The following is a 27,771-nucleotide window of genomic DNA, read 5'->3' on the forward strand; positions in this document are numbered from 1 at the left end:
CATCATCATTTTCCCAATTCATCATATCATTGGATATTACGAAAATAAATCAATCCATCAAAATCAGTTTTCAGCATAAATGCCTTGTAATTGCAAACACATTTCCCATCAGAGGACAACAGGTACGTGCACATGAAGGAAGGAAATTAAAAAAAAAAAAAAAAGCATCCATAACTCAAGTATTAGGAAGATGCAGCTTCTGTGATCTCCAACTCACCAGTATCTTAGGCGACAAGATTACTCCTGCACCCAAACATCTGCCTGAATATTATTTTTAGCTGTGAACATGATCTCAGTCATGACTGTATCAATTTCCAAATTTGGAGAAGGAGCTGTACATCTGTTCTTTACTCCAAAAGCATGAGGCAATGGAAACATTTCTGTGAAAAGGAGTTGATGCTCTAGTGGAAGCCATATTGGCAGCAAAAAGATTACTAAAAAAAAATCTAGGTAGATCTCTACAAATTCTTTGGCTCTAGGAGTCTGCCATGAGGTAGCACAACTACAATATAGTTTATTCTCTTTACAGAGTAGGTTACTACAGCATTTTGTTCAGAAAGGTTAAAACAAACTTTATTTTAACATACAAATCAGATTTCTTTATCAGGCAAGACATACCTCTAAAGCACAGCATAGTGTGTCTCCACACAGTATGTCACCACTTGTACTACAGTAATCCTGAGATATGGAAACAAGCCCTAAAACTTAAATTAAAAAAAGCCAAAATGTCTTTTTTCAATCACTCCTGCTACAATATCCTCCATTTGGAAACTAAGAAAAACATTACATAGTTCTGAATCAAGAAAACAAATTATCTACAAGCCAAATACCCAAGATACTTGTCTAATTCCCTGCTGTCATCCGGGTGTACTAGCAAGAGCACTTGGGGAACAAACCAAGAGATGCAAATATGCAAGGTTACTTTGTTAACATTGCAAAGCACATTAAAGGACTGTAAGATATTTTTACTACTTTTATTACCTTCAACTACTATTGTCTTGAAGAACTGTAGTTAATAATATGTCAGTTCAATTTACATATCCTATAAACTTACCAAAAAAAAAAAAGTTCTCTACATTGCGTGTTAAGTTACTAAAAATAATTTTAACTTACTCAGCTTCCTTTCACTCTGGTTATACATGATATAGAAATATTTTTTAAAAGCTTATGAAAGCAGTAGCAATAAAACTGCAGACATTTTAAATCCTGTTCATAATATTAAAGACAACATGAACATCTTCATTTGATACAAGAATAATATTTGTCATTGATTGGCATTTAGAAAAATAAAGTATCAGTCCCTTCCTTAAAAAAAAGTTATAGGAAAGATATGGAAAAGGTAGTTTTCAACAAACAGTTTTGCTGCAGTTTTGCAGCAGTTTTACAACATTTCAAATAAGTTACACTATATACTATGGCTTTGCCATTTAGTGGAAGAGTGCCATCATGGATTTAAACACTAGATGTAGCTAATTAATTCAGTATGCTTTCAGCCTTTTCAAGTTTTAATGATTATTTATGTGGGGAAAAAAAAAACAACACCAAGTATTAGTGGGAAAATTAAGAAGCCCCTGGAAGAATTTTAACTGCAAGAAGCACTTGTAGCAGAGGCCTTTCAGAGAAATTTTCAGTTGAAGTCAGGGCAATCTCTTGGCACTATTAAAGGGCAACCCAAACCTCCCATGAACTTCAGCTGAGTCAGGACTTCATACTGGGTTTCACTTCAGAAACGGTAACATACAGGTCTGGCAGCATTATGCTACTGGACTAATGATTTCTCTTCAATATTATTTGTTATGTTAATCATACAGCTGAGATGCTAGCTAGATTTGGTATGCAGCTGATCTAAGGAAAAGGTTACAATACTGCTAAAACAGCAAGAGTCAGAACTACAACACAATGGTTGTATACTAAGTTTTGGCCACTACGAATACAAAGGAATTAGGGGGAAGAGAAAGATACTTGAGTCAAAGGTTGAAAGATCCCATTTACGCAATAATATATTATTAATGGTTGAGTATACTTACATTTTGAAGTCTAAAGTTACATTCAAATTGGGCAAGTTATGAAAATATTCAAATATATGTAAATAAAAAGAAACCTAGTTTCACAACTAAAGTTGTAACAAAAATTTCATCCTGCAGTTGACGTAGCATTTGCAGCAACAAAGCTCATACAGACGAGCACATTTCAGAGTTATGAAGATAAGCAAGATGATGGCACTGAATTCAGGAATATTTCTGAACTCTAGTTTTACTCAGGATAGAAGAGTTGCCAGTTGGATAAAGTTCTGTAGTTTCCAGCTCCTTAGAAATAAGACTATGTCATATAGAAGATGAGTTTTCTCCCCACTTTTTCTCCAAAAGTATCCGAAAGGCAAGCTAAAATGATTGTTTCTGACAACAGTAAAATAAAGAAGCAAATAGAAACACAGGTGTATCACAGTCTTAGAGAAGATGCATTTGTCCTCGTTCATTTTTGTTTATAAAAAGGCACTTCACATATTGCTAAAACTCTAATAATGTACTTATCCTTTTAGTTTTTCCTGTTAGATGGATGTATTTCAAGGTGGTTACCGAGAATATGTGAACATTTATTATACAGTATTTATCTGTTACAAATTTTATAATTAAATATAGTATCTTACACCATTTATTTAGAAGAAAAGATTCAAGTTAAGATAATAGCAGATCTTCATACAATATTTCAGTGATGATGGACGATCTGTCATAAGCAACAAAATGTAGCGAGTTCATGCTAATAAAATTAGCAGTGTGAATCTTTCAGAAGTGAGTCCTCAGTCTTTTGTTTTCTTCTCGTAATCTCTCAATTTCAGCTACTAAGCTTTCATTTACAGAATATCTTTCAAGTAAGGCATGCATTTCATTCTAGAGAAAAGAAAAAAAGCCCTAATCAGAAACTATAAAGTTCATTTTCCCAGTTCTACCCTATCCATTTTCATACCCCTTTTGAAAATTAAATAAGCGAGATAATACTGTTTTTAAACTTTGGTAAGAAAAATGAGATTTTTTTATGCTGACATACAGTATTTTGATCATTAATACATTAGCGAATATTTTATCAAAGCATATTTTGCACTTCTTCAGGATGAGAATCTATTAATGCAGGTTTTTATTAAATGTTCAGTACTGAGTCAAGGTCTTTTTAATGCAGACCAAAAGAACAAAGACGCATAAAAAGGTAAAGTTAAAAACATAGAATACAGTTCAGCATGCATGCTGTACTAGTAAGTGAAGTTTTCTATTTGAACACTCTCTAATTCCTTCATACGCCAGCTCCTGGTCCTTTCCAAGGGACAGTTGAATTTACTTCCCCTTTATCTTTTACAACTCCTGAAATATGGAATTCATGATACCTACCCAATGCATATGTTCACTTTATTTATTGAGCCTAAAAGAGTTTTAATAGATTTAGGTACCTTTCCCCCTCCTTCACATTCCATCCTCCCTTTCTTGTTCTTAATGAGCAAACCCGATTTTCTGTTTTGACCAAAGTAGTTGATAGACTATTACTAAAAATGAAAACTGTAAATATTTCCCACACTGATCTTTGTACATACCAACTGCATATGGAACTGTTTGATCATCTCCACTTGCAAATTCACAATATCTCGATGACATGCTTCTCTGGGGGAAGAATTGCAAAGGACAATGCTTAGTTTTATTTAGGAAGCAGTAATTCTTCTTCAACTCCAAATGCCCAGAACTCCACACTCCTTCACCTTCACTACGTCATGGAGTAACAGACTTAAAACTCTTAAACCATGAAACACAGTCCTCTACCAGCTTAGTTTCTGCAAGACTTCTTTTTAATGACATTATTTTTCATCCAGGTATTTTTGGTACACAAAAAGATTTAGGATCCTTTCTGCTTAGAAATAGAAATATATAGGTAGTGATATCGAGACTAGTTTTTCACTTGCAAGCTGTAAACTTTTCTTAGCTTTCAGTTAATCTATATAAGAAGCACTAACAGTGTTGTCCATAAATTTGGACAATTCATGGGCAACAGTTCCACGCTACAAGGACCAGGCTGGGATATACCCTCTAAACACTACAACAGTTCTGGATGCTGGGGAAGAACAAGGCGAACAGCCCACAAAATACAGGCAGGCTCACGTGCTCTTCCTAAACAGCATATCCACAGTGCCAGTGTCTGAGACGGAGAACTGTGCTAGGTGGCCCACTGGCCTGACAAAGTAAGGCATTTCTTGACTAGGCATACACACATCTTATTCCATTCTCCTTTCCTAGAACATAGAGTAAACCCCAAGGGAATATACTGTTCACTTGGTATTCCCACAGGTAATTGTACTTCAGAACTTCTTCAGAGGAGAGCAGTCTTTCCTCAAAATAGACCCCACTGGCAGCTTAGAAACCAAAAGCGCAGGCTATCTTCCAGAGACAGGAAGTTTGAGAAACACAGGGGAGGTTCTGAACCAAATGAGTTACAAATTTCTCCTGGTCCTTTACTGAAGTCTCTGTCTTTTCCATTACTTGTAGAATGGTTTTCAGGCAACAGAGATTCAAATACTTCTTTCCTCAGACTCCAGAGCTGGAAGGTATTTAGATCAATGAGAAGCTTGCAATGGCTCCCCTCCCTCTATCTTCCTTAGTATACAGAAGGTATCTTAGATTCAGTTTGAATGTATCCACAATTTACAACTGGAAAACAAAACAGCAAGAGCCTTCCAGCCACTCCAGGAAGGGTAGGTCAGCAGAGAAGCACAATCTCTGAAGCTCCAGTTCTCAGATACTGAAATACAAGACTGAGAAGTATATTTTCCAATAGCGGGATCCCTAAATACAGACTTTTAAGAAAAAGAATCTGCAATCCATTTTAACTCATGTGAAAGTTACACTTTTTTATCAAAAGAGTGATAATCACCAAAAAGTCCTGGGGGAGTTTTACCATGCAATGTTCTTGTTTAAAGGCATACAGTAACATTCAATTTATTTTTCTATTGGCAGATACAGAACGCCCATAGTATATAGACCTATTAAACTAGTTTTACATGGCTTTTTGTCATCAAGACAGCCACAACCCCTCCCACGTTCTCCCCTCCCAGCGCTCCTCTTCCCCTCCACCATCTCTCAATCAACCTACTTCATCTTAAAAAAAGGATTGGGAAATGATCCCCCGAACACATCTCTCTCAACTGCTCCATCTCCTTCAAATTGCTTTTAAGGCATACACTATTCTCTCTTCTTTTCCTCATCTTATTCTTATCAAATATGGATGGATCAGTGAGCAGATTCTGCTATTATTTAAAAATTAACAAATATAATCAACACTATAAACCTGCTCAAGCAATTCTTTATTTTATACACTTTACCACCAAGAATCTAATAACCTGGACAATGTAAGACTAAAAACCTTTATCAAAAACAAACAGTCTCTACACCTAAAAAAATTTCTGTCTCTTATTTAAATTACACATACAGTATCATCATATCACAGTTTTATCTAAATGGTAAAGTTATATTATCTAGGATAAAAATCATTGCATTTTTTTAAACTGTTAAAATGAAATTCAGTAGTTATTGAATAGGAAATGTATTTCCTAAGAAACAAACAGCTATTTGCTGAACTTACCTTAAGTGGGGAGAAAAACCCAACCCCCTCCTTAATTACTGGACTACAAATAAACAAAATAGCTCACTAAGAGCAACATAAACAAAAGGGGATTTTGGAAATTATTTTAAGAATTCTTGAGCAGAAAGTGCTTAAAGGAAATTGGGTTTTGAAAACAGTTTTATTAATACAACATATACTATATTTATTTTATGCAGTGTATGTACCAAAGTGTGTATATACACTATATGATTTCTGCATGTGCTAAGTAGGAGCTTTAAGTGTCACTCCAAAGCACAGTAGTGCAAAAAGCACCCCAAGGCTTTTAATTATTCTGTTTTGCTAGAATTTTAAAAGCATTATGAAGATAATGTAACTTTGCTCAGAAGAAACTCTAAAAAAAGTTAAAATTTTAATCTCATTTCTAGCAATGTGAAGTTTTGGATCCCAGAACTGTTTTTGCAATTCAAGAAATTGCCTACAGTACTCCAAATGCTCAATTGTACACATCTACAATGAGAGGAGGAAAGGCTGTCAGAATTTCAGATTACATTTCTACAAAACATGCATTATTTAAAAATTACTGTAGCGGTAAACGAGATTCACCAAACCTAATGAACCACAGTTTTTAGATAAGCTATCTGTCTTCTATTTTTTTTCAGCCTTTAGGTCCTGAAGAATTCAAGCAAGATGATAAACAGGGACTAAGACATATTCAGGGACCTCTATAAAGGTGCTACTATCAGAACCTTTACAGTAAGGCAAGGAGGGGTGAAACAGGACAAGATGCAGTTTTGTCTCCTTCTAGTCACATATCTCAAAGCTTTGGGGATTATTGCATCCTGTCCTTTGCCTGTAGGCAGCCTGTATTACAACTTACTTCATCAAATAATTCTGCTTGTTCTAAGGAGCAGTTCAGATGTTACTAAAATTCAGTGGCTGTAAGGAAGGCGGTAGGTATTTCTCATATGTGTTACTGCCATTCAGTCTCGTTCCCTTCACCTGAGACACCAAGTTTCCACCCTCTGCTACCTGAATCTTTATTACCAATTCACAAGCTTCCATCAGTAGACACTGGCATATTTAACAGGGCTAGAAGTTGCCATGTTCTTCCACATGGTGGAAGAAGTGGAAGTGGAAGAAGTGGAGCCTCTTCTATGACCACCTTCCACTCCCGTTTTCAAGCCCCAGGCCAACTAACACACAATCTGAGAGAAAGAAGGAGGGGGAAAAAAAAAAAAAAAAAAATCAGTCTGCCAAAGGAAGCCTTTGTATCCACTTCCTGTTTATGTCCTTGAAATACCATGCAAACATACAGCATTCACTCTATAAAACTTACAAAAGGAGACTTTCATCTAGGTGTTCTGCCAGCTGCTTTATAAATGCTCAATGCCGTGAGCAATACCTTTCATTAAGGGGATGCAATAGTTTTGCCTATCATAGGGAAACTACTGCAAAATGGCAGAAAAGTTTTTTGAGTAACAAAAGTCAGAAGGATATTACAAAAAAGTGTCATAAAAGAAAAAAAGTTGCTTGCAGTGCAACAATCAAGCATAATGATCAGAGGAATAATAAAATAACAACAACAACAAAAAGAAAAGAATGAATGAAAATAAATGGAATGGTAGTAGTAGTAATAGGCAACAAGTCAGCCCATATTTATAACAGAATTGATAAAAAATCTGAACAGGCAAAAACACTGCAGAAGTCTGTAGTATCCCCTGCCGCCTTCAGAAAGGAAGGCAACAAGCAACGGTTCCTTAACAGCCCTCTTTATACAAAGCTGATGCAAGTTCACCCAGATGGAGTGAGCACTCATGGCCAGTTCTGAGGAACCGTTCACAAAACAGCTTCCTGTGTTTCTGTTACAGAGGAATTAATGAACTCTCATTTCCTAAGGATCTGGTGACTAATCCACATTACATCCCACATGATACTCTCCTACTCAAGAAGGCAGTATACTGCACTACTTCTGAGTTATGTGATGACCAATTAGCCCGGCAGCGTCTGCTACTGTGCAGAACCTGAGCTCTGCTGTCTTTTCCCCTGCAGCAATCAGGCTACTTTGATTCTTTCTCCGCTATCTAGTCCTTGGTTTCAAGCAAAACGGAGAACTCAGTAATTTTAAAACCTCTGCTCCTTACAAATTTGGCTGAGGCTTTACCAAAAGGTAAAGGAAGAACTGGCAACAAAATAAGCAATTTTCAGAACATCAGAGGAAAGTCTGACCTCAGTGAATGCTGAAAGCTGCAAATACAAGGAAAAATCTTCAAAAGGAGAAAACAAGAAAATATCAGGTCTACTTTTTTTTATTTTTAATCCTAGGTATGAAGTCCATGATACTCGTGACAGGAGATGGAAAAAAGGTTTTGAGTAAAACTGCTCCTTGCTAAATCCATAACTTATGCTAATTTGGCTTCTTTTATGAAGTGAGTGGAATTTTTATTAGGTGTCTGCAGATACAAGTATCAGAGCATAGACATCATTTTATGTAAAGCTGTATCAATAAAAATATACCCAGTGTTTCATGTTATACATGCAAAGCTAACAACACTCAAAACCACTACAAATGTCTAGATCAAACTCTGCACAGTGTCAACTTTAAGAGAAGAAATGTCTACTACCAGGACTAGGGGCGGGGGGAGGTGGGGAAGAAATCAGCACAAGGCTTCATGAAAGCACTAAGGACCTCATTACGCAGATAAATTTACCATCTGAGAAGTACTCAAACACTCATCTTGAAAATAGTTACAAAGCCATGCACATAAACAACCCTTAGAGACATCAATCTAATGAGGCATCAGTTACTCAAAATAAATACAATTTCCTACCTAGATTTCCAAGACTAAGGTTATTAATGACGTCATTTCTTGATGCTAGTAGGAAATACGTTTAAAGTAATGTTGAACATCTTACCAAGAAAAAAAGGTAATTGAAAACAAAATGCTCTGCATGAATATAACTACCTGAAGTCATCCAGTGTTTCTTGTATCATATTTTGAATGAAGTTTATTTGTATTGATGTCAAAGGTGCATTTGGTCTGTTACTCCCAATGGTTTCTGCTATTTTTTCTGACAGTGAACCGGCAACTCCAACAGTGACAGGTGATGTTATCTTTGGACCTTTATGATAAGAAAAAAAATAAATAAATCAGTGTACTTGGAGTACATAAAAATTGTGTGTGTCCTGAGGCTTGTTGATATTTTATCCCTACTACTACCTAGGGGGAAAAAAAATAACAAGAATTAGATTTAGAAAGAGTTTTTTTTCAGAAGGAACTAGAAATGTCCTAGGGGCCTAACTGGATTTACAGAAGAATCCAGATTGGATGTTCTGTTTCACTGCTAAAATCATTTTATTAGGTTTTCCATCAATTCACAATCAATCACTTACAAAACTGGGCAAAACTGATCTACTTACTTGTTGAGGTAGTACCATTTACTGGCAGATCATATGCAAGATTAGCCTGAATATTCTTCACTAATCTCTCATTTGTGTCAGGAGTCTTTACAGCAGTGGAGGATGGTGGAGGACTTAAAGTTCCAGATTCTGCACTTGATGAGTTCAGTTTTGAAAGCTGTCAATCAAATTAAAAAAAATACATATATAAGTATATATTTATTTATTTCAATTATTTAGTGGCACTTGAAGACTAAAGTTTTCAGGCATGCACTTCTTTCAAATATTTTTGTATTTATGAATCTGTTGATAAAGCATGCTTTTTGTCTTCTAGCAAGACCTCTTAAGAATTGATCACCTAAATATCCAAAAATCTCCTCAGATACACACACAGAAGCATGAAAAGGCCAGGGCCTCTTAACTTTCACATCAAACATTTTGTGCCATAAATTATAAACATTGCTCCTAGAAAACTCACACATCTCAGAAACAATACAAATGGAGCATGGGTCTCAAAAGAAGCATATCAGAGGTATTTCAAGAAGGAAGAAAAACTTCCTGGGAAACAGGGGAGAAAGGGGAGAGAAGAGGGGGAAGTGACCTAGCAAAGGACAGAAAAGCATATTTGTGGAACCAGCAAATGATCGTTCTTGATTTTCTAGAAAAAAATCAAAATAATCCACAGGCTAGCTCAGTTTTGTTTCACACACAGTTTTGTAATCTATGTTTATTTAAGATAAATGTGCATTACTGAGGGATAACATACGTAAAACGACAAACACTTTTACAGATTTCTGCCAACAGTGTGAAGAGAGTTGCAAAATAAAATTAGCTGGGACACTACTAAGGATTTTTCCTTCAAGTAGTAATATTCTGTCAGATTCTAAAAAGACTAAACATAACAAGAATTAGTACAGTATACCTGCTTTACAGCTTCTATAGATTCTTGTTTTCCAAGAGTTATTTTCTTAGTGTCAGCCTCTGGATTTGTATGTTCTTCCTCTTCTTTAATTGGAGAACCCACAAATACATGTAATGGGCTGGACCGTATCCCTTGTGCACTACTGCCAACTGGGTTTCTTTTTACTGGAAAGGCAGTGGGGAGCTGTGGGAGAAAATCCAAACCCGAAAGGTAGGACTGAAAATCAAGACCTAAAATGAAAAAGGAAGGGTGAGAGACAAGCCAAAATAAAAAACAAACAAACAAAAAAACAAAAAGCCCCCAAACCCTCAAAACAAAACAAAACCCCCCTGAAAACTTCAAATCCAACTTATGCTGTTGCTATCTTTAAGAAAAACATGGAAGAGCCTCTATATATCACTATAAATTACCTAAAGGAAAAACAAAATTACTTTAAGACCATACTCTTTAATTTCCTCTTACCACATGTGGGGCCTAAACTCCTCCATGCATTCGACAATGTACATAAAAGTTAATTTGTATTAGTGTATGCTTCCACTGCTTGTTTGCTTTCAGTATGACAAAAATTAGCATGTAAGAAATAGTGAAAGCCTCCAATGGCCACAAAGAAAAGAATACAGAAAGTATGCTTACCATCTCCTTTTCCTGGAGGATCTTCGTTTGCTTTACATGAAATAATATCTACAAAATACCACAATATACACAAGTTAAAAAGTGTTTATTAGATGAAATCTATGTCAATATTCACATCACTGCATCCAGTTAATAATCAAAGATGAATTAAAATGCCAAATAGGTACAGCAATCCCTGACACAAATGACAAAATGTAATGCTAGGCAGATGAATGATTCTTTACAAATGTCAGTATTAGCAACTTACCATCTCTGACTGGAGAAAACACATCTCCTAAACTATTTCGACCCAAATCATCAAAATTATTTAAATCAGTACTTTTCCCATGATCTGTTTCTTTAGATGGAATCACATCCAAGCTGCTACTATGAGGAAAGCCTTAAAAAGACAATAGCATTCAGTTAGTAATTGACATTTTCCAAAATGTACAAGAATAATGTATTTTATCCCTACATAATCTCACAAGCAACACGATGCCTGGTGAGTCAAGCAAGCACTTTAGAACCTTGCGAGGATTCTAGAGGGTCAACTTTAACTTCCTCATATGTGTTCTCATCTTAGGGGAATATAACTAAAAACTAAGATACTTATCAACAAGAGTAAGATACAAGTGGATTTCTGTTTCCTCTTTTTTAAAATTAGAGTTATTAAACACGAGAATGCAGTCATTTTTAGATAAACACATGATATCTGCAGCAAATTTCCGATGCACCAGGCGAAATGATAATTAGTGAACACACCTCCCCCTAGGAAGGTGACCACAGTCAGGTATCAGCATTTACATTTATTCCACAAGAAGACAAATCTGCTTCAGTCTGGCCATTAAGCATTCCAAGAAAAACTCCAAGAAACATCTGTTTTAAAGCTCACCTAATGCAAGGATATTCTTTGCTTATTTCCAATATTAGGGAATTAGAGTGGAGTTACAGTCACAGACAAGCAAAACTCATCTCCAGACCTTCCCCACACCTCCCACCACCAAATCCAGAAAAACAAAGACGTTAAGCTTTTGGATACACGGTAGCATGGACACATGTCTGCAGAATGGAAGCACTTCTTAAGTAAAAAAAAAAAAAAAAAAGTAATTATTTGAACTGCAGTTTTTAAGATGTGTAACACATGGAGAAGTGAATTGAACTGTTAAGGTACCACCTAAATAACTTTCACAATTCAGTACATTTGAAAAGTGAGTCAAGATTATAAGCAAGCCACTACTCTGACCTCACTGAATTCCCCACTCTAGAAGTGCCTGCGTTTTGCTTGTAAAAGTCAAGATATACGTGAAGAGCAGTAGCACTGCTCCATACCTAAATAAATCTTGCCCACACATACAAATGCTTTATTTGATACCTACTTTATTAACAAAACAAACAAAACCCCCCGAAGTACTATTCATAGAACCTATTGCTTCTTCCGCGTGTGAGATTACTCATTCATGTGGGCCAAAAGTAACTGTGGATGACTAAAATTAATCATGTCCAAAGTGTCTGCATAAACTGGGACTTGAGTCAGGTTTAAGATTTCAATTTTAAACGTATTAATGTACCATGTTTTCTGCTCCCTCAGATGTGGCAGTTGTGATGCATGCATAAGATTTCACTTGCTAATTAAGTAAATACTTGGCATATTGAGTCCAGCTAGAAGTGCACTATCAACCTATGCCAGAAGCTATGGAAGATGTACATGGAAAAAGCATAATATAAAACTGGGTAAAATCTTTTATGTACAATTTTCCCAGCTCCCAGTAATCTAAATGTCAGAAGTATCTAAATTGGTGGATGGCTATTAAATACACATTTATGTGAATCCAGCTCAAAGTACATCTTCTCCTCACATTCAGAATTCGTTAATACTTTTGCATGCTAACATATCTGCAACCAAAAGCTCCAGTTCATTTACAAGCTGTATAAACAGGCCTTTTTTTGTTTTGTTTTTAAATATGCTATAAGACCACTTTACTGAATGCCCCATATTTTTCCAAAGCTAAAATCCACCTTTAGGATCTACAGCAGAACAATTGTTCTTCCAGAACAAATGCAGTTCATGATCTGTCTTCTCCATTCCCATTTGTAAGTTTAAAGATCATATCTTCTTAAGTATATAGGGTTATCTACTTTCCAAAGTCAACATTCAATTTAATGAAAAATTTTTATTTGGTAGAACATTATTTTCTAAAAACATTTATTTATTATGAACAGACCTGTTTAAGAGATAACAGCCATTACATTTTCAAATAATGATAATAAAGTGTATTTTTAACTGAAATAAGGTTTTCCACACCATGCAGTAATGTTGATTAGCAACACTTCTTGAGTACATAGAAAGCATTCTACTTCACCTTGCGCTTCACTGCATACCCAAGGGAGGTCATTAATCTGTGTCCCTATAGACTGCAGTGGCTTATTGCCTGATTAGTGTTGCTAAATGTATTTCTCCTTACTTATGAAGGGAGGAAAAAGTGCTGTTGAATTCAAATGGCTTGAAAGGTTATCAGAAATCAAACTAACAAACAGCTTGATTGATTTGACAATATTTTCAGAATTCTTGAATTAACTAAAATTTTAAGAGTACATTTTACAAAGTGACAGAATTTAAGAATAATGTCAGTTTTCATGAAGAGCATGTTAACTTCAGAAATATAAGTAGCAAGTAAAGTTACAGAACTAATCAAACTTGCTAACTATATTTAACATCTTTCCTACCATGTGATGTTGGAATCATGTCTCATACAAAAATACAGTTAAGTTCTCTTATTTTACGATAAACCTCAGACATAAGTAATAAAAACCCCTTAGGTTTTTTAGGCAAGGGGTTTGTGATACCTGTTAATTGATAGAACCACAAACCATTAGCTCTCCATTCCATATGGACATTGTGTCAGAAATCATATTCTGTACCTAAGGATAATATACAAGAGGTCAAAACACATGAGATATCCCCATACACCATAGTTTTCTCCTTTAAAGCTTAAATATATACACGTAAAATTCTGGACTTGAAGCAAGAATCTCTAAAAGCTGACAGTAGGACCCAATTCACTTCCCACATTCTCCTAGTTCGTCTAATGCAGTAGGAAAGGCAGAAGAAGGTGCAAATGCACATGCACGCAAGCACACTTTTGCAACAAATGCCCTTCCCTTGGTTCTTTTTTATACTGTGATGGTCAAGGCACGAAATATTCCTTCTATCTTCTACTCCACGTCAAACGTTTTTAAGACTAGGAAGAATACGCTACCTGTTTTGTCCTGAAGAACATCTCCTCCTTTACTCTCATTTGGCAGAGTCAGATGGGGTGAAACTGTTGCTGATGTATGAGAAGTCATATTTTTTATGCCAATATTTTGAATTCCTCCAAGATTACTACCAGCTTTGACTTCTACTCTTTTGGATATAGGTTTATTTGAAGAACCCTTAAGGTTAGACTGAAGAAAAAAAAAGAAGGAATTAAGATTGTTCCTTCAGCTAAAAGTGAAAATACAAACCAATAGTCTTTCTGTGTTCAAAACACTAAAAGACTTCAAGTTGCAAAGTTTGCCTAGGAGATATGCCTCAATTTCTCTTCAGAAATATAAAAGGACATATCTTCATGTAACTTCAAAGAACGTGAGAGACCTCTGTATCATTATAAGAATATTGTATGGACCTGCAAGAGGATATCAACAGACCTTAAGATAATGGAGTGAGCTGGCTCTAGCCAATTTTCATCCTAGGCTTAGTCCTAGGAAAAATAGAAGATTACATTTTTAGGGACTCCGGACTACAAAGCTGCTTCCAAGCAGCAGCTGCAAGTGTGCTGGAAGGACAGAAGAGTCTCAGAGGCGTAATGAATACATCTTGAAGGTTCTTTCTCCAGGGAATAAGCATGTGGGGTTTTTGGTTCAAGCAGAGCCCACTTATTCCTGGAAGAACCTCCTCAAGCCTTCTACATTTAATAGAAGTTTCATTTAATCAATTCTATCTAAACAATTTGTCCAAGTTTTTCACGTGCCTGTGGAAGACCACATACAAAAGACCATACAATATACCCCAAGAGAAGCAGCTGTGCTTCTTCCCTTTCTGTGAAAGGGACATTACCAGTCATTCTGCTACTGCCTGCAAATGAATCTTAGGTGCCACAAACTGATCTGCAACAGCAACATACTCACACAAGAAAGTTTAAGACTACTTTTAAAGTCTCACTCATCTCTACACTGAAACTATGAAAAAAGGAAATCTGATGAAAGCTTTACATACAAAACCCCACTAAAATGGCACTTAATATTGAGCAGTTTTTATTTCTGTATTGGTATGCATCATCTTTGTTGGCATCTACAATGTTTAGAAATTGAATATTAATGTTTTTAAAATCTTAATTCATACTTTGTTTTTATTAATCTACATGTTAAGCAATAAAACAGAAGGTTTTTTTGTTTTGTTTTTTTTACCTTGGAAGAAGTGCCACTGAACTGAAGACGTATGCATTTCACACAGCCTTTGTGAGCACTAACTGTTTTTACCGGTGACGTCAGTTTTCTTAAGTCATACTGGTAGATTTTTCCCCGGGAACATCCTATAGCCAAAGTAGTACCATCAGGCATAAAGTCTACTGTTGTCAGAGGAAATTCAGCTACTAGCGTTGTCAGTAATCTTTGTACAGGAAAAAAAGACAGGATAAAGAGGCTTTTAGAGTTCATTATCAAGACAGTAGTTTTTATGATTAGACTTTTCAAAACGAAATACCTAGAAGATAAGCTTTCATAATGCAGCTACCAGTTGGTAGTTCAACTTCTCCAGTGCCAAGTAAATTCAGTGGAATATCTTAAGGAACAGTATATTAGGCTGAGAGTAAGTGATTTGTTTAACAAATTAACAAGCGGCATATGTCCCAAAATATTTCACCAGGACAGGATCAAATTACCTTCATAACAGCACTTCTGACACCTAGATTACTTACAGGTATCATCATTTCCAGCAGCAGTCATCCTTTAGCTACATACATCCTTTAGCTTCCCAAGCCTATTGCCTCTAACCTTCCCACACCAGCTCTGGGAGGAACTTCAGGTCCTAGTTTGCATCCTCCTACCAAACCCCTCCAAACTAGAGCCTAACTCTTGCTTTCATTCAGCTAGAGCAAAAGCATTCCCCACAAGAGAACCAAAGTCCCATAACACCCCTTGTCATCCCACCCTTTTACTGTACAGCCCCGTCACCTATGCAACCATACTTCCTGCTTTCTTATCCAATGTTTAATGTCATAGTTAAACATGCTTTTTCAATTAATAAAAAACTAAATACAGATCCTATAAATTTAAAGGTCTTTAATATACTCACTTTTTACTTGAGGTGTCATAAAGAATAATTCTTTTATCCAAACCTACGGTTACAAGTAGCAATTCATTGACTGGAGAAAAGCAGATTTCTGAAGCTGGTGCTTTATGAGTATTTTCAAAATTATGATATGGGTTCTGACTATTTACATCCCACAAAGTTACAGCTCCACTGTCAGAAACACTGCCCAGCAAAGATTTCTTAAAGGATGAGTATTTCAAGTGTCGAATAGGCTGTAAAATGGACATAAATAATGAAATGTAACAGCAGTATTAAATATTATTATATACATATTATATAAAATAATTTAAGAATACATTAGGAATTTTGATGTTACATACCATAGCATCTGTATTCCTAATGTAAGTCAAACTAGTCAAAGGTCAGCCACTCTAAAGAATGTTCATTTTGCATTACAATCCCATTTCTGCTGCCCAGGGACAGACGTTATTTTGACCAGCATGCTGATCAGCATATATGATGCCCAAAAGTGAGGGATACAATATTAAAAAAAAGACAAAAAAAAACAAAAAAACCCAACCTCCCCCCCCCCCCCACACACCACTAGAAAAGTTTCTTGATTTTAGGCAAGTATCATGCTATCATAAACACCAAAAAGAAAAAAAACACGCAAAAAAACAACCCACACCATACCTAAAATTAAACAAGTGAAAAGCTTCATTATTTCATTGATTGCTCTCCTGCCAAGAATGTTAAACTTTTAATTCCCCTCGACTGATTTTTCAAGTACTCGGATACAAGACAATTTGATAAGACATGAGGTCGAGCAAGTTATGCAAGTATTAAGGTCCTGCAGAAGAGATTTCACCCTGTGAGTTAGGACCACAGAAGAGGATATTATGCCTGGTTCATCATGCGCAGCCCTGCTATCACAGAACCATGCAATACAGGAACTCAAACTGTATTTTAGAAACAAGCAAGTATTTTGTTTCTGCTATATTGGTTTAGAGGATGTTTCAGAACCTCCGTGCTCTAATATTAAATTACAATACTCAGTTTCCAGGTAAGTTTTATTCATGGCCCGTTTGCACTAATTCATTCCTGTGACAAAAACGCCCTTTATTCTGAATTGTTTCCCTCCCTCCCCAGTGCTGCTCTTACATGTTTAGTAAACAACTATCTTACCTTTTTTTCAGGCTTTATTTTGCTGGAACCAATAAGCCAGACTCAGTCTAAGGCAGGTTCATTACCATCACAGCCTCCTTGCAACTCTTCCAATATGAATCGTTCTTGAATACAGACAACCCAAATCTCTCATGATACTCAAAACATTTCACTACTGCCTTTGCAAGCGCAATAAAACTTCATTTTTTTCTGTAAATACTTTTCCTAACATATCCTAGATTGCATTTTCTTTTTTATGGTTCAAACTCTACTGGTATTCGCTGCCTTTTCATGAAGCCCAAGTCTTTCTTTCCCTTGTGAATTTTCAGTTCCTAGTCTAATACCAAAAGCCTCAGCTATGACCTAAGTCTGGGACCTTGATTTCTGTAGTCATAGTTGCCCTCATGTCTATTCTTTCAGTTCTTTTTAGATACTGTCACAATCCCCTTTCTTATGGGCAGTATCTTTGAGCTTTGTGTCATCATATCCCTGCTTCTTGAATACTAATCATTAGTGAAAATATCAAACAAGATTAGCTACTGATAACCCAGACACTGTTCTTTCAACATTACCTACTGTCTTCTTTCCAATAGCCCAATTCTTACTCATCTTCAATTCCTTTTCTAACCTCCATCCTCTCTAAAATAGTCTCAGATGGCACTGAATCAAAAGTTTTATTCAAGACCAGACAGATAACAGCCACCACATTTTATTTGTCTAGAAAAAGCTATTATATTAGTCTGGCATGCTACACATCACAATGTAGTGTACTGGATCTTCTTGCATTTTCCCCTTCATTTTACTGGAGATATTTGTTGCCTCAGATACCTCCAACCTGATTTCTGGCACTTGTATTACTTGTCGCACTGAAAGCCTAGATGCTCCACAAAGAAGCGGAAACCTCAACCAAGGATTCAGAAGGAATGGAGGACAACTGTCATGTCTTAGAACGAACCTTTCAAAATTGCAAAAAAGGGAAATTAATACGAAGCAGGTTGCACCACGTTTCAGTAAGTGCAACTCCTGATGATTTCTGGGAATTCTGCACAAACAGAACTTCCAGAAACATGTTTAGCGCAAGGCGCTGAACCAGCAAAAAAAAAAAAAAAAAAAAAAATGAAGCCCTCTCTCAAACACTTTACTGGTCAGTGTAGTACAAGAAACCATATATATCTTTTTGCCTTAGCTGTGACTGCAGCAGATTTTCTGCAGAAGATGAGGTACCTTTTATCTTTAAGCTTCATGTTAAAACAGCCAAGTTAGGAAAAATGCAGAAAACGACTGGTCCATTGCTGAAAAGGGTTGGTTGCACTCAGGGTTTTTCACTGTTGAAAAACAAATGAAAAGCCTAAAACTAAATCAAAACCAGCCTAGCATCATTGATTATCTTATTCTGAGACACTATAGTTGCTTAAGCTCTTTTATACCTTAGTAAGCCTTGTAGGTGGGAAGGTAGATGTAAACACAGTTGACAGTGAAATAGTCTTGAGCTTTTAAAGCTATAAGGAATGACCAGAAGCCATCACACATCTTTACAAATCAGCCAGCTGTTCAAACAGCTAAACTAAACTAAATTCTGTTGCTAGGAGAATAGCACCAGGCAGTGAAGACTTGAACAAACATTGTGTGTCAAAACAAACTAATTCAGCCTCACAACAGTAAGCAGATAAGAATCTGGTAGTCTTAATGAATACCAGCAGCAAAGAAACTATGGGATCCACAAACAACTCCGTGAAAGAACTTAACTCTGATAAAGCACATAGATGTTTCTAAATCAAAATCAATTAACAGACTATAGTCCAATACTCTGAATTGAATTCTATGAAAAGAAAATCGTTTAAATTCTTAGGAAGCACTGCAATCTAAATCAAAATCAATTAACAGACTATAGTCCAATACTCTGAATTGAATTCTATGAAAAGAAAATCGTTTAAATTCTTAGGAAGCACTGCAATCTTGTGCCATTCTACTCCTTGTAGAGCCTATAGGATTACAGAAATTAACTGGCAAGGAAACTACATTCCATTATGCTGAATCAAGCAGAGACAAGCTAACTTTTATAAGGTTAGTCTGACCTCACATTCCCCAATTGTAAAAAAGAGTTACTAAGGAGTGGTGACCCTTATTAAGCCAGACACCTAGTGCCAGGAACAAGCAAGACAATACACTGTTCAACTATTCAAGTTTACTTTTACAAAACTGGGCCCCTAAACTATAAATTCTTTGATCGTGGACTTCCTTTTTATTTATTATTTTTTTAAAAAACACAAGTCTTCAGATATTTGCCTCGTTGCGCAATTAATTCTGCAAATCCCTACAAGTTCCCAAATAAAACCCAAAATTAAAAACATAGCAACTTTTGCACATAAGAGTAAAGATGATTTTTAGGACACAAGATATGCTCATAAACTAGGACATTCCGGTAGCCCTGACATTACACAATTACAATTCAATGCCATTTTAATTTAAGGCTGCAATCAAATAACTGCCCCCATTAGAAAATGCTACAGACTCTAGGAAGTGAATACTATCTCTGCACTTGGAATTACTTTGATTTAACACTTCAGATATCTTTAGCCATCTTAAAGACTACTTAACTTTGCAGCAAACCTCTTGATTTCATCTGCCAAAATAGCTATTCACAGCATCACTTATTCCTACTCACTTTTTGGTGGAAAGAGTTGAATATATTAAACAGGTTGATGTGAATCATTCTCAAAAGAATTTTAAAACTTTCCAATTAGCCAGCAGCATAGTCCCCACTCTGGAAACTCACCTTAGCTGTATAATCCAGCTGAGGGTTTCCCTGCAGCCCTTGTCTTACATCCACATTCTTCATAAGATCATAACAATCAAGTCAGAAAAATGAACTGACTACACAGAGGGATTTTTAAGCTCAAGTCAGATATGAAGTACAATTTTGCTTCAATACAAATAGGAAACTACAGTAATGCATCAAAGACACTGCAGTACCCAAAAGCAGATACTTTGATTTTAATAGAGATTTTTCAACACAAAGTATATCACAATGCCTGTGATGCTCTAAACATTCTTCATCGACCTATATTGTTCAGTGGTAGACAAGAAAAAAAATTAACTTCCCACTCCATCCAAGGTCTAGGATCTAGGACTGAAAGAGCTGTTACAGTAACAGAATATAACCAAATCAAAACCTCAGTACTCCCCGCAACAATAAAAAGTCAGGGTTAGGACAAGAGCAATGATTCTGTCATCCCTCAGGCAGCTTCTGCCTCTGTAAAAATGACCTAGTTTAAAAAAAAAGGGCCAGAGCGCAAACCCTTGGCTGTGCCTAAGACCACATTCACACTAAGAACTCGCGCTGTGTCTTCCAAAGGGACAACACAGCTGATTTGCTACTACAGAAGTCCTTATATCAAGACAATTCCCCTAATGACACCACCATTTCTGCAGTATCTGCGGTTCTGTAAAAAAAGGACTGCAGTGAAAACCATTACCAAGGCCCTTAAGTAGTACATGTGCTTTGTGTTTGTCTTTTGCATAGAGATCTCCTTCAAACTACAGTTATTCATCCAAGTAGGTAACCTAAGATCTCATTGCTTTTACTCTTTGAGCAACTGTGCAATTTTAATTTAACTTATTTCCAAATGCAGGCTTATATTCTCCCTTACTGTAGAGATGATTCTGTTCAGTTGTAAATCTGATTACTCTGGGTAAATAAGAGCCCAGGCTATACACACTTCGTTCTTCACGACAACAGGCATACAGCAGCACACTGAAATTCTGTTTAGGTTTGCAAGGCTGACTATTTTTTGATCAGCTCTAAGATGTGTAGAAGTTTGTTCTTGAGGCAGCAGAGCCTATATAAACTAAAACTGGCTGTAAACTGTGTATAAGTAAAGGTACCTGAGAAAAGTTATGTTACTTATCATTGAAGACTACTATACACCCAAAGGCCTGCTTTCTCAATCCTGTAAGTGCACTTTTAAAAAAATTAAAAGAAAATAGATTGATAAAACTTAAAAAGATAACCACATTGAAGGTTATTTCAAAAGCAGAAAAGCTCTCAATACATACTTCCAATTTCAAACACTCAGTTTGGGGTGGGGGGAGGGAAGTGCTCAAAAACCTGACAGTAGCTCAATACATACAACCTACCTGACGGCTGCCATAACCAAAGGGAGTACTTGATAAATTGGTTGTAACACTGTGTAGAATAATTTCACCACTCAAAGATCCAGAAGCAATGTAGCAATCATTCCAATTATATGTAACACATGTGACTTCATCTTTGTGATCCTATAAGGGAGGGCAGGGAAAGAGGGTTAAAGAATTTCAGGAAAGCCCTATTCCTTCCTAACACATTCTTTTGTAGGAAAACTTCAGCTTGATGTTTCTTCCAGACCTATTGCTAAAAGATTATTTAAGGATTATTCTGGAATATCCCAGAGATCAACAGAACATACAGAAGATCAGCCATTATATTTTAACCAATGTCTGTTTGATTGTTTTCAGAAGGTTGTTTTAATAAATTAGCAAAGATGATGCTTTAATTATATGCAATATTTTAATAAGACAACCATAGGGATCTCTACCACATATATCATTAATGTTATTTTAAAAGCAAGGTCTTTCTGAAACCAACGCTGATTTTAAGACGCTTTCTATTGATCTGATATACTACTGACAACTTCTCTTCTGTTACCTGTAATGCATATATCTACCAGATAGCTTTACAGTATAGTCACTTGCAATGAAGATATTATCTTCCTCCGTATATTCAGTAAACGCAATCAAATATTTCCAGACCCCAAAGGTAAAAAGATATTTAAATTATTATATTAATTACTTAATTTTTTTCTTAGACTGTTAGAGTTTTAAATAAAATTACTATAGCTAAAATTCTAGAGCATCTTTGTGATCCTAAATGAAGGAAGAATCTATTCATGGTATCATGGAAATAAGCTAGACAGTCATCACTTTTGTGCATCATAGCAAAATTTTAGAGAATTCACTGTATCAGTTAGGAAAAAGATGACCATGCACCAATTCTGCATTGATGTTCTTGCTTAAGCAATTTTGAATAGCAGGAGTTCTGTTCTTTTCAAAGGGACTACAGTATCCTACACATACAAAAGCATTTTCCTGATTGAAGTATCAGAAGTAGCAGTTATCTGAAGTGCAGCCCTTGAAAAAATCCTGTCAGAAAACATCACTTCAGATTCTCAAAATGAGAAGCCTATTCTGAAGATTTAAAGATACGTTATGATAGACTTGTACCCTGAAGACACCAAGTCAAGCATAATTAGTTAAAATCAGTTTGTTATTTACAGTGCATAAAGAGCACAAAGTTAAACAAGATATATATGTGCGCTCGCTCCTGTCTGTGAACTTGATCCTACGGATCTGTGATCTAGAGAAACAGTATTTTCCACAACTGGCAGAAAAATCCAGAAGTTACAAAGGCTACAGTTCTTCCTGCAGCCAAGCATCAAAAAACCCCAAAGTGTTACCTTAAGACTACGGTAGAGCCTTCTGGACTTCAGATCCCAGATATTAACAGAGTTATCAAGGCCTCCACTTGCAATGTGTAAAGAACTGGAATTTAAGCTCACACATGTCTGTCTCGCCTGATAAAAAACAAAAACAAAAACCAGACAGTATGTTAAAGGGAATTAAGAGGTTTACTCGAGTCTACTTAAAAGCATATTGATATAAATTTTCACCTTTAACACAAGTAGTCCCGCTGACTGACAGAACTATCGGTACACTACAGTTATTTCCCATCAACAAGCATTTAAAATCCAGTCCAGTTTAGACATGTTAAGATTTAAATATATAAGGTAATAAACTCTCAGAGGCTCTTCTCATATTTTCCCATCCCCATTTCAAATTCTCTTAGTTCCCTTTTCTTCAGTATGCATTTTCACTTTAAATTATAGCTCTCTAAACTGCAATCATAGATTTCTATTCAGCTATAGAGCTTTAAAAAGAAAGCCCTAAGTTTAGAAAAAAAATTCCTTAAAAGAATATTAAAGAGTTGTCTAGGTCATGTTCTTCACATTTCCTAAACATTACAAAGAATATTATAGCAGCAAACCTCATAATTCCACAAAGTGCTTCTTTTTAAAGTGATCACTGAAGTGCTAACTTTTGAAAAAAATGTCAATCTTAATGATAGACCTATACGGAGGACAAATTATTCAGTCCTATCATGTTGAAAATTCACTTTTAACTTCCTGAGGTTTGAAATAAGAAAAAACAAGTCCATCTAATTATTCACATGGCAAAATTGGAAGTGATTGCATTATGTTTACATTAGGTTTAGAGAAATCTCCATGGCAAACACTACACCTTTGAAAGTGTTTGCTTTGTCAACCTAAAAGCCCGGTTTTAACTTATTTTCAGAACATTCCCATTCCAAATTACCTTTACAATAACTATCCAAGGAGAATAATTAGCATAATTTATAGCACCCAACAAGTCATTCAAGTAACCATGTCAAGAGACTTTTCTAAAATCAAGCCTAGTTTTCTAAAGAGTTTTATAGTGACATGCTTCCCTTCAACAAAAAAAAAATATATATATACATAACACAAAGTATTTCCAGAAGCTAGCACACGTACTCTAAGAATTATCTTTATATAGACTCTTATGTTTTAGAAATATGCATAATTTGTAGGCATGCATACTTCTGACAATTCAGGTTTGAAAATCCAGTTCAAATTTCAGCTATGTTCTACTGAGTACACATCTATTAAATCAAGTTTGAAGCACCAATTACCCTATCATATAAGGGCTCAACAAGAAAATTCCCTTATTAAGAAAGCCATTGGCATCAGATGCTGGTATAACTGCAACTTGTTTTTTCACTGGTACAAATATTTTAGAAGCGCTATTCCCTCCACTCCCTTACAGACATTTCAACTATATACTTTAAAAATACTTTCAAGTTTTGAGGTATGTGTCATAACAATACTAAAATTAATTTGATACGCAGAACAGATGAGATACAAACAGTACACAGGGTGGAGTGGATAAAAAGGGAACAGCATTAAACATACTTACTCCTTCAGCTATTTCAAAAAGTGGAACAGGTTTACTTTTACAGCTTGAAACAACTATTTTATCACCAACAGCAGAAGCAGTAACCAGGAAGCTATCTTAGCCACAAGTTATGGACCACAACCGTGTAACGCTGCTGGTTAGTAAAAGCAACAGTAAGTCTCCCTTATTAAACAGGTAACACATTGGTTAAAGAGTCTGAAGAACTGTACCTTGAAGAGATCTACATGCTTTAGAAATATTTTGCATTTGCTATTTGAGGGAAAAAATAGAAACATAAGGCTGTTTAAAACCAGGCTGTCAGAAACAACTCTTCATTAAGAAGATCTTAGAGACAATTTGTCCCGCCTCTCCGCCCCCCCCCCCCCCCCCCCCCCCGCAAGAAGCAACTACAGCCCTTCCTTCCCAACAGGGCAATTTCTTTCAGAGAGAAGAGACAAACTATCTGGCAGATATTATTTAAGATCTCTTTTCTGCCAGGCAGCTTATCCAGGCTGCACTCTTCCCCCCTCACCCCAACCACCACCACCGCAAAATATGAACTCCATTTATCACTAGAGTTCAAAGCAATGTCTGTTGCTATTAGCAGACTATGAATTTAAAGAAAAGTCCTGTCCATGATAAATGTTAGACCAGTTCAGCACAGTTTCTGGAGTATAATGGATATGTCTGCTAATTTGTCTCCCTCTTATTATTGAGGGCAAAAAAGCCTTTATGACACCAAGTAGTTCAGACAAAAAATTAAGAAAAGTACAGCGCGAGTTGAAAAGAAAGATTGGCTTAAGTTTTGAAAGAGATACACACTATGACGTAGTACCCCATAGAAAATTTGGATGGATGCTGATCTACAGGTAACTAGAAATACAGTTCTATGCTTTTGTCGAGGAGCAAGAAAATTACCACTGTCCCCTACATTGCATCAATCGAGTAATCATTCAGATCGATGTCCCTTACATCTTCAGGCCAATACCCATAATGATTTTATATTTACTTAAGAATATAGATTAATTGTTGGATTTAACACCAACAGAACCAGTAGGCACATTAGTGCTTGCTATTTCTTCCATCATTTTAAGACAACATTTGAGCTTACAAAAATTATGAAGAACCACCACTAAAACCAAAAGCAATGCTTTACCATAACAAATTATCAGACCTTCAAAAATGCACAAAGACAGTCATTTCAGATTTTGGGGGTGAAGAGGAGATTGGGAGTAAGAACATATGACAAGGCAGACTGTCTATAGCTCAAGTTTACTAAACAATGGATCTTAAAAAAAAGAGATGCATTTTTTCCCCCCGTGCTTCAATTTCTTTGGAATTTCCACAGCTAAAACATTAATTTGTGCTCTGACTATTGTAAATTTTGTCTTCTCACGCATTCACTCCCTTGCAGACTTAGAGGACAGAGGCATTCAGAACTTTCAGGACATATATTTTTATTTGTCAGCATCCTGTCTTTCTTTTACATCAAGACCAGACATCACTGCTTTTTCCCCAGGACAGCCATATATCTATTCACCTGACAGTGCGCTATTTCCATGAAAATTCTCATATATTCATATCCTACTTGGCACTACATATCATTATCCTATAACAGGCCTCCAAGACAGAGGTGACAGGTCTACATGGACCCAACCCACTTTCCTGGATAAACCAATGCTATGGATGGATGCAATATATTTGTGCTTCCTCTGTAAATGCTACAAACAGTGCACAGAAAACCAGTGCTTAGACAGTAAGAGACTTAAGTGTACTCTGTCAGACAGAGGCCATTTCTACTAACAGAATCAGTGAAAAGCTGTTAAAAAAGAAAACAACAACAAAAAAACCAAAAAAAACTAATCACAGTTTTCCTCTCTGTACTATATATAGAATTTCATTATGTTAGCAATTGCTTTGTTGAACCTTACCAACAAATTAAGTACTGCCTTGAATGTGAATATTGTAATCAACCACTAAAGAAACAAATGAATAAGTTTGCAGTTGATAGGCAATTCAAGCATATCACAATCATTAAAAATGTGTTAGCCTCCTAAAGGAAGACTAACATCTTCAGAAGCATTTACCAGCATGAGTTTATTTTGTAAAGCACTTAAACACAGGCAACCACAAAAATTTCTTCACAGTATGTAAGAATCTTTTTATGCAAGAATTTTCAAGACTAGATAAGCCCTGTCATTTAGAGACAATTTCATAATAATAATAAAAATAAAATCACTGCAATTTTGCAGAACTCCCACAAAACTATGACTAAAACAGTAAAGGATACTATTACTGGCCCAACACAGCGAGCTGACTGGATGTGGAGATGTATGTGGGTTGAACTGCTCCACCACAGTTACTGATGAGGAATCCCATATTTTTATGTCATCTCCTGATGAAGCAAAACGTATGCTCTCTTGCATGGCTGCACCTATTTACGTAAAAGAAAAATTAAGTTGCACTTCACTTTGTGAGTCAAAAAGAATCTCATCAATACCATTTTATACTGTTTTCTTGATAAGATGGACATTTATTTGGAGAGTTATACAATTAGCACCATTCAACTCAACACACTGCTGAAAGCAGCAGACACTCCATGCTTTTGTTACTTTAATTCCTGTGGGAAACACGTGCTTTCCTTTTCACAAAGGAAACATCAACCTCTCTGTGCTATCAATATATCTAAAATCCACGCAGTTAATAACTCACAAGTTCAGAACTCGAGCTACTACTAGAGACGAAAATGACGTTTTACATCTGCATATATCCGTAGAGTTTATAGATGTCTAGCACGAAGTCCTGACTATTTCAAGGACTCACTTGTCAACAGTAGATGGAGCTATACAAGCTAGAATCAAACCGACTGTTGCAAGGAAACACTGGAAGTTCAGACCCAAAGGGCTCCAGCGTCCCCCTCGCTGTGCTACAGGAGAAGGCGGAGAATCTTTAAAAGTAAACCTTTAACAGTAGAAGACGAGCGACAATGAGTTACTTTTCAATTCAGCTTTCACAAGGTAAACAAACTGTACTGCCATTTGCTTTGACAGTCGCCGTTCTGAGAGTTAAAACCAGACTAGCCAATTCCAGCTTTATAAAGTTTATTCTCAGTTTTTATTGCGGCTAATTTGAAACTCGGACAACAAGCGAGGACCCAAAAGGCGAACCCTTCGTTCACCTCAAAGCACAATAACCCTTTAGCCAAAGGAGCTTCTGGGGCGTTTCTATAGGGTTTTCATTCACCGATTCGCACAGCTCAAAATGCTTGAAACAAACCCGCGAAACTGAGGAAAACCAGTCAGGAAACTCGAGGTCTGCAGCTGCCTTGGCTCTGCCGCGGCCCAGGGCATCAGGCGCAGAGCCGCCCCGCCGCCCCACGCTCCCCCCCACGACTAGCACCGACTTACTCCCGCCCCGCTGCGCACGGGCGGCCCCAGGGGGAGCGGGACGAGCCGCTCCGCGCCCCGCCACAGCCGCCCGGCCCGACCCCACCCGGCCCCGCCGCCGCCAGCGCGGCCTCCGCGCCCTCCCCGAGCGCTTGGGGCCGCCCGTCCCGTCCCTGCTGCCCACCTGGCCGGGCGGCCGCGGCCTGCAAGGCCGCCGAGCCGCGCTGCACCGGGCCGGGCCAGGCCCCTTCGCCTACCCTCCCGCCCCGGCCGAGCGCCTCCGCGGGGATCGGGCCCCGGCGCCGGCCTCCCCGATTGGCTGCGGCGCCCCTGCTCCCAGTTCTCTACCGGGTCCGCCGCATACTCCCAGCCAATC

General features: G+C 36.8%; 1 protein-coding gene across 2 annotated transcripts; it reads right to left on the reverse strand.

The window, feature by feature from the left end:
- On the reverse strand, positions 1-27,771 carry NEDD1 (NEDD1 gamma-tubulin ring complex targeting factor). Of its 2 annotated transcripts, none has more exons than XM_013947814.2 (15): positions 27,744-27,771; positions 26,300-26,443; positions 24,031-24,125; positions 22,476-22,592; positions 21,121-21,261; positions 15,862-16,091; positions 14,976-15,177; positions 13,787-13,973; positions 10,798-10,929; positions 10,551-10,598; positions 9,918-10,147; positions 9,017-9,173; positions 8,562-8,718; positions 3,581-3,647; positions 1-2,888 (listed from the first exon to the last, which is right to left on the reverse strand). In XM_013947814.2, exons 2-15 carry the CDS (start codon positions 26,433-26,435, stop codon positions 2,784-2,786), a joined length of 2,004 nt encoding a protein of 667 aa, XP_013803268.1. In that variant the 5' UTR covers positions 26,436-26,443; positions 27,744-27,771; the 3' UTR covers positions 1-2,783. The 2 variants fall into 2 exon arrangements, with proteins under 2 accessions (XP_013803268.1, XP_067168249.1); XM_067312148.1 differs by lacking the exon at positions 27,744-27,771 and adding an exon at positions 27,580-27,653.

The sequence above is a fragment of the Apteryx mantelli genome, chromosome 1 (assembly GCF_036417845.1).
Source record: "Apteryx mantelli isolate bAptMan1 chromosome 1, bAptMan1.hap1, whole genome shotgun sequence".
NCBI classification, from domain to species: Eukaryota; Metazoa; Chordata; class Aves; order Apterygiformes; family Apterygidae; genus Apteryx; species Apteryx mantelli.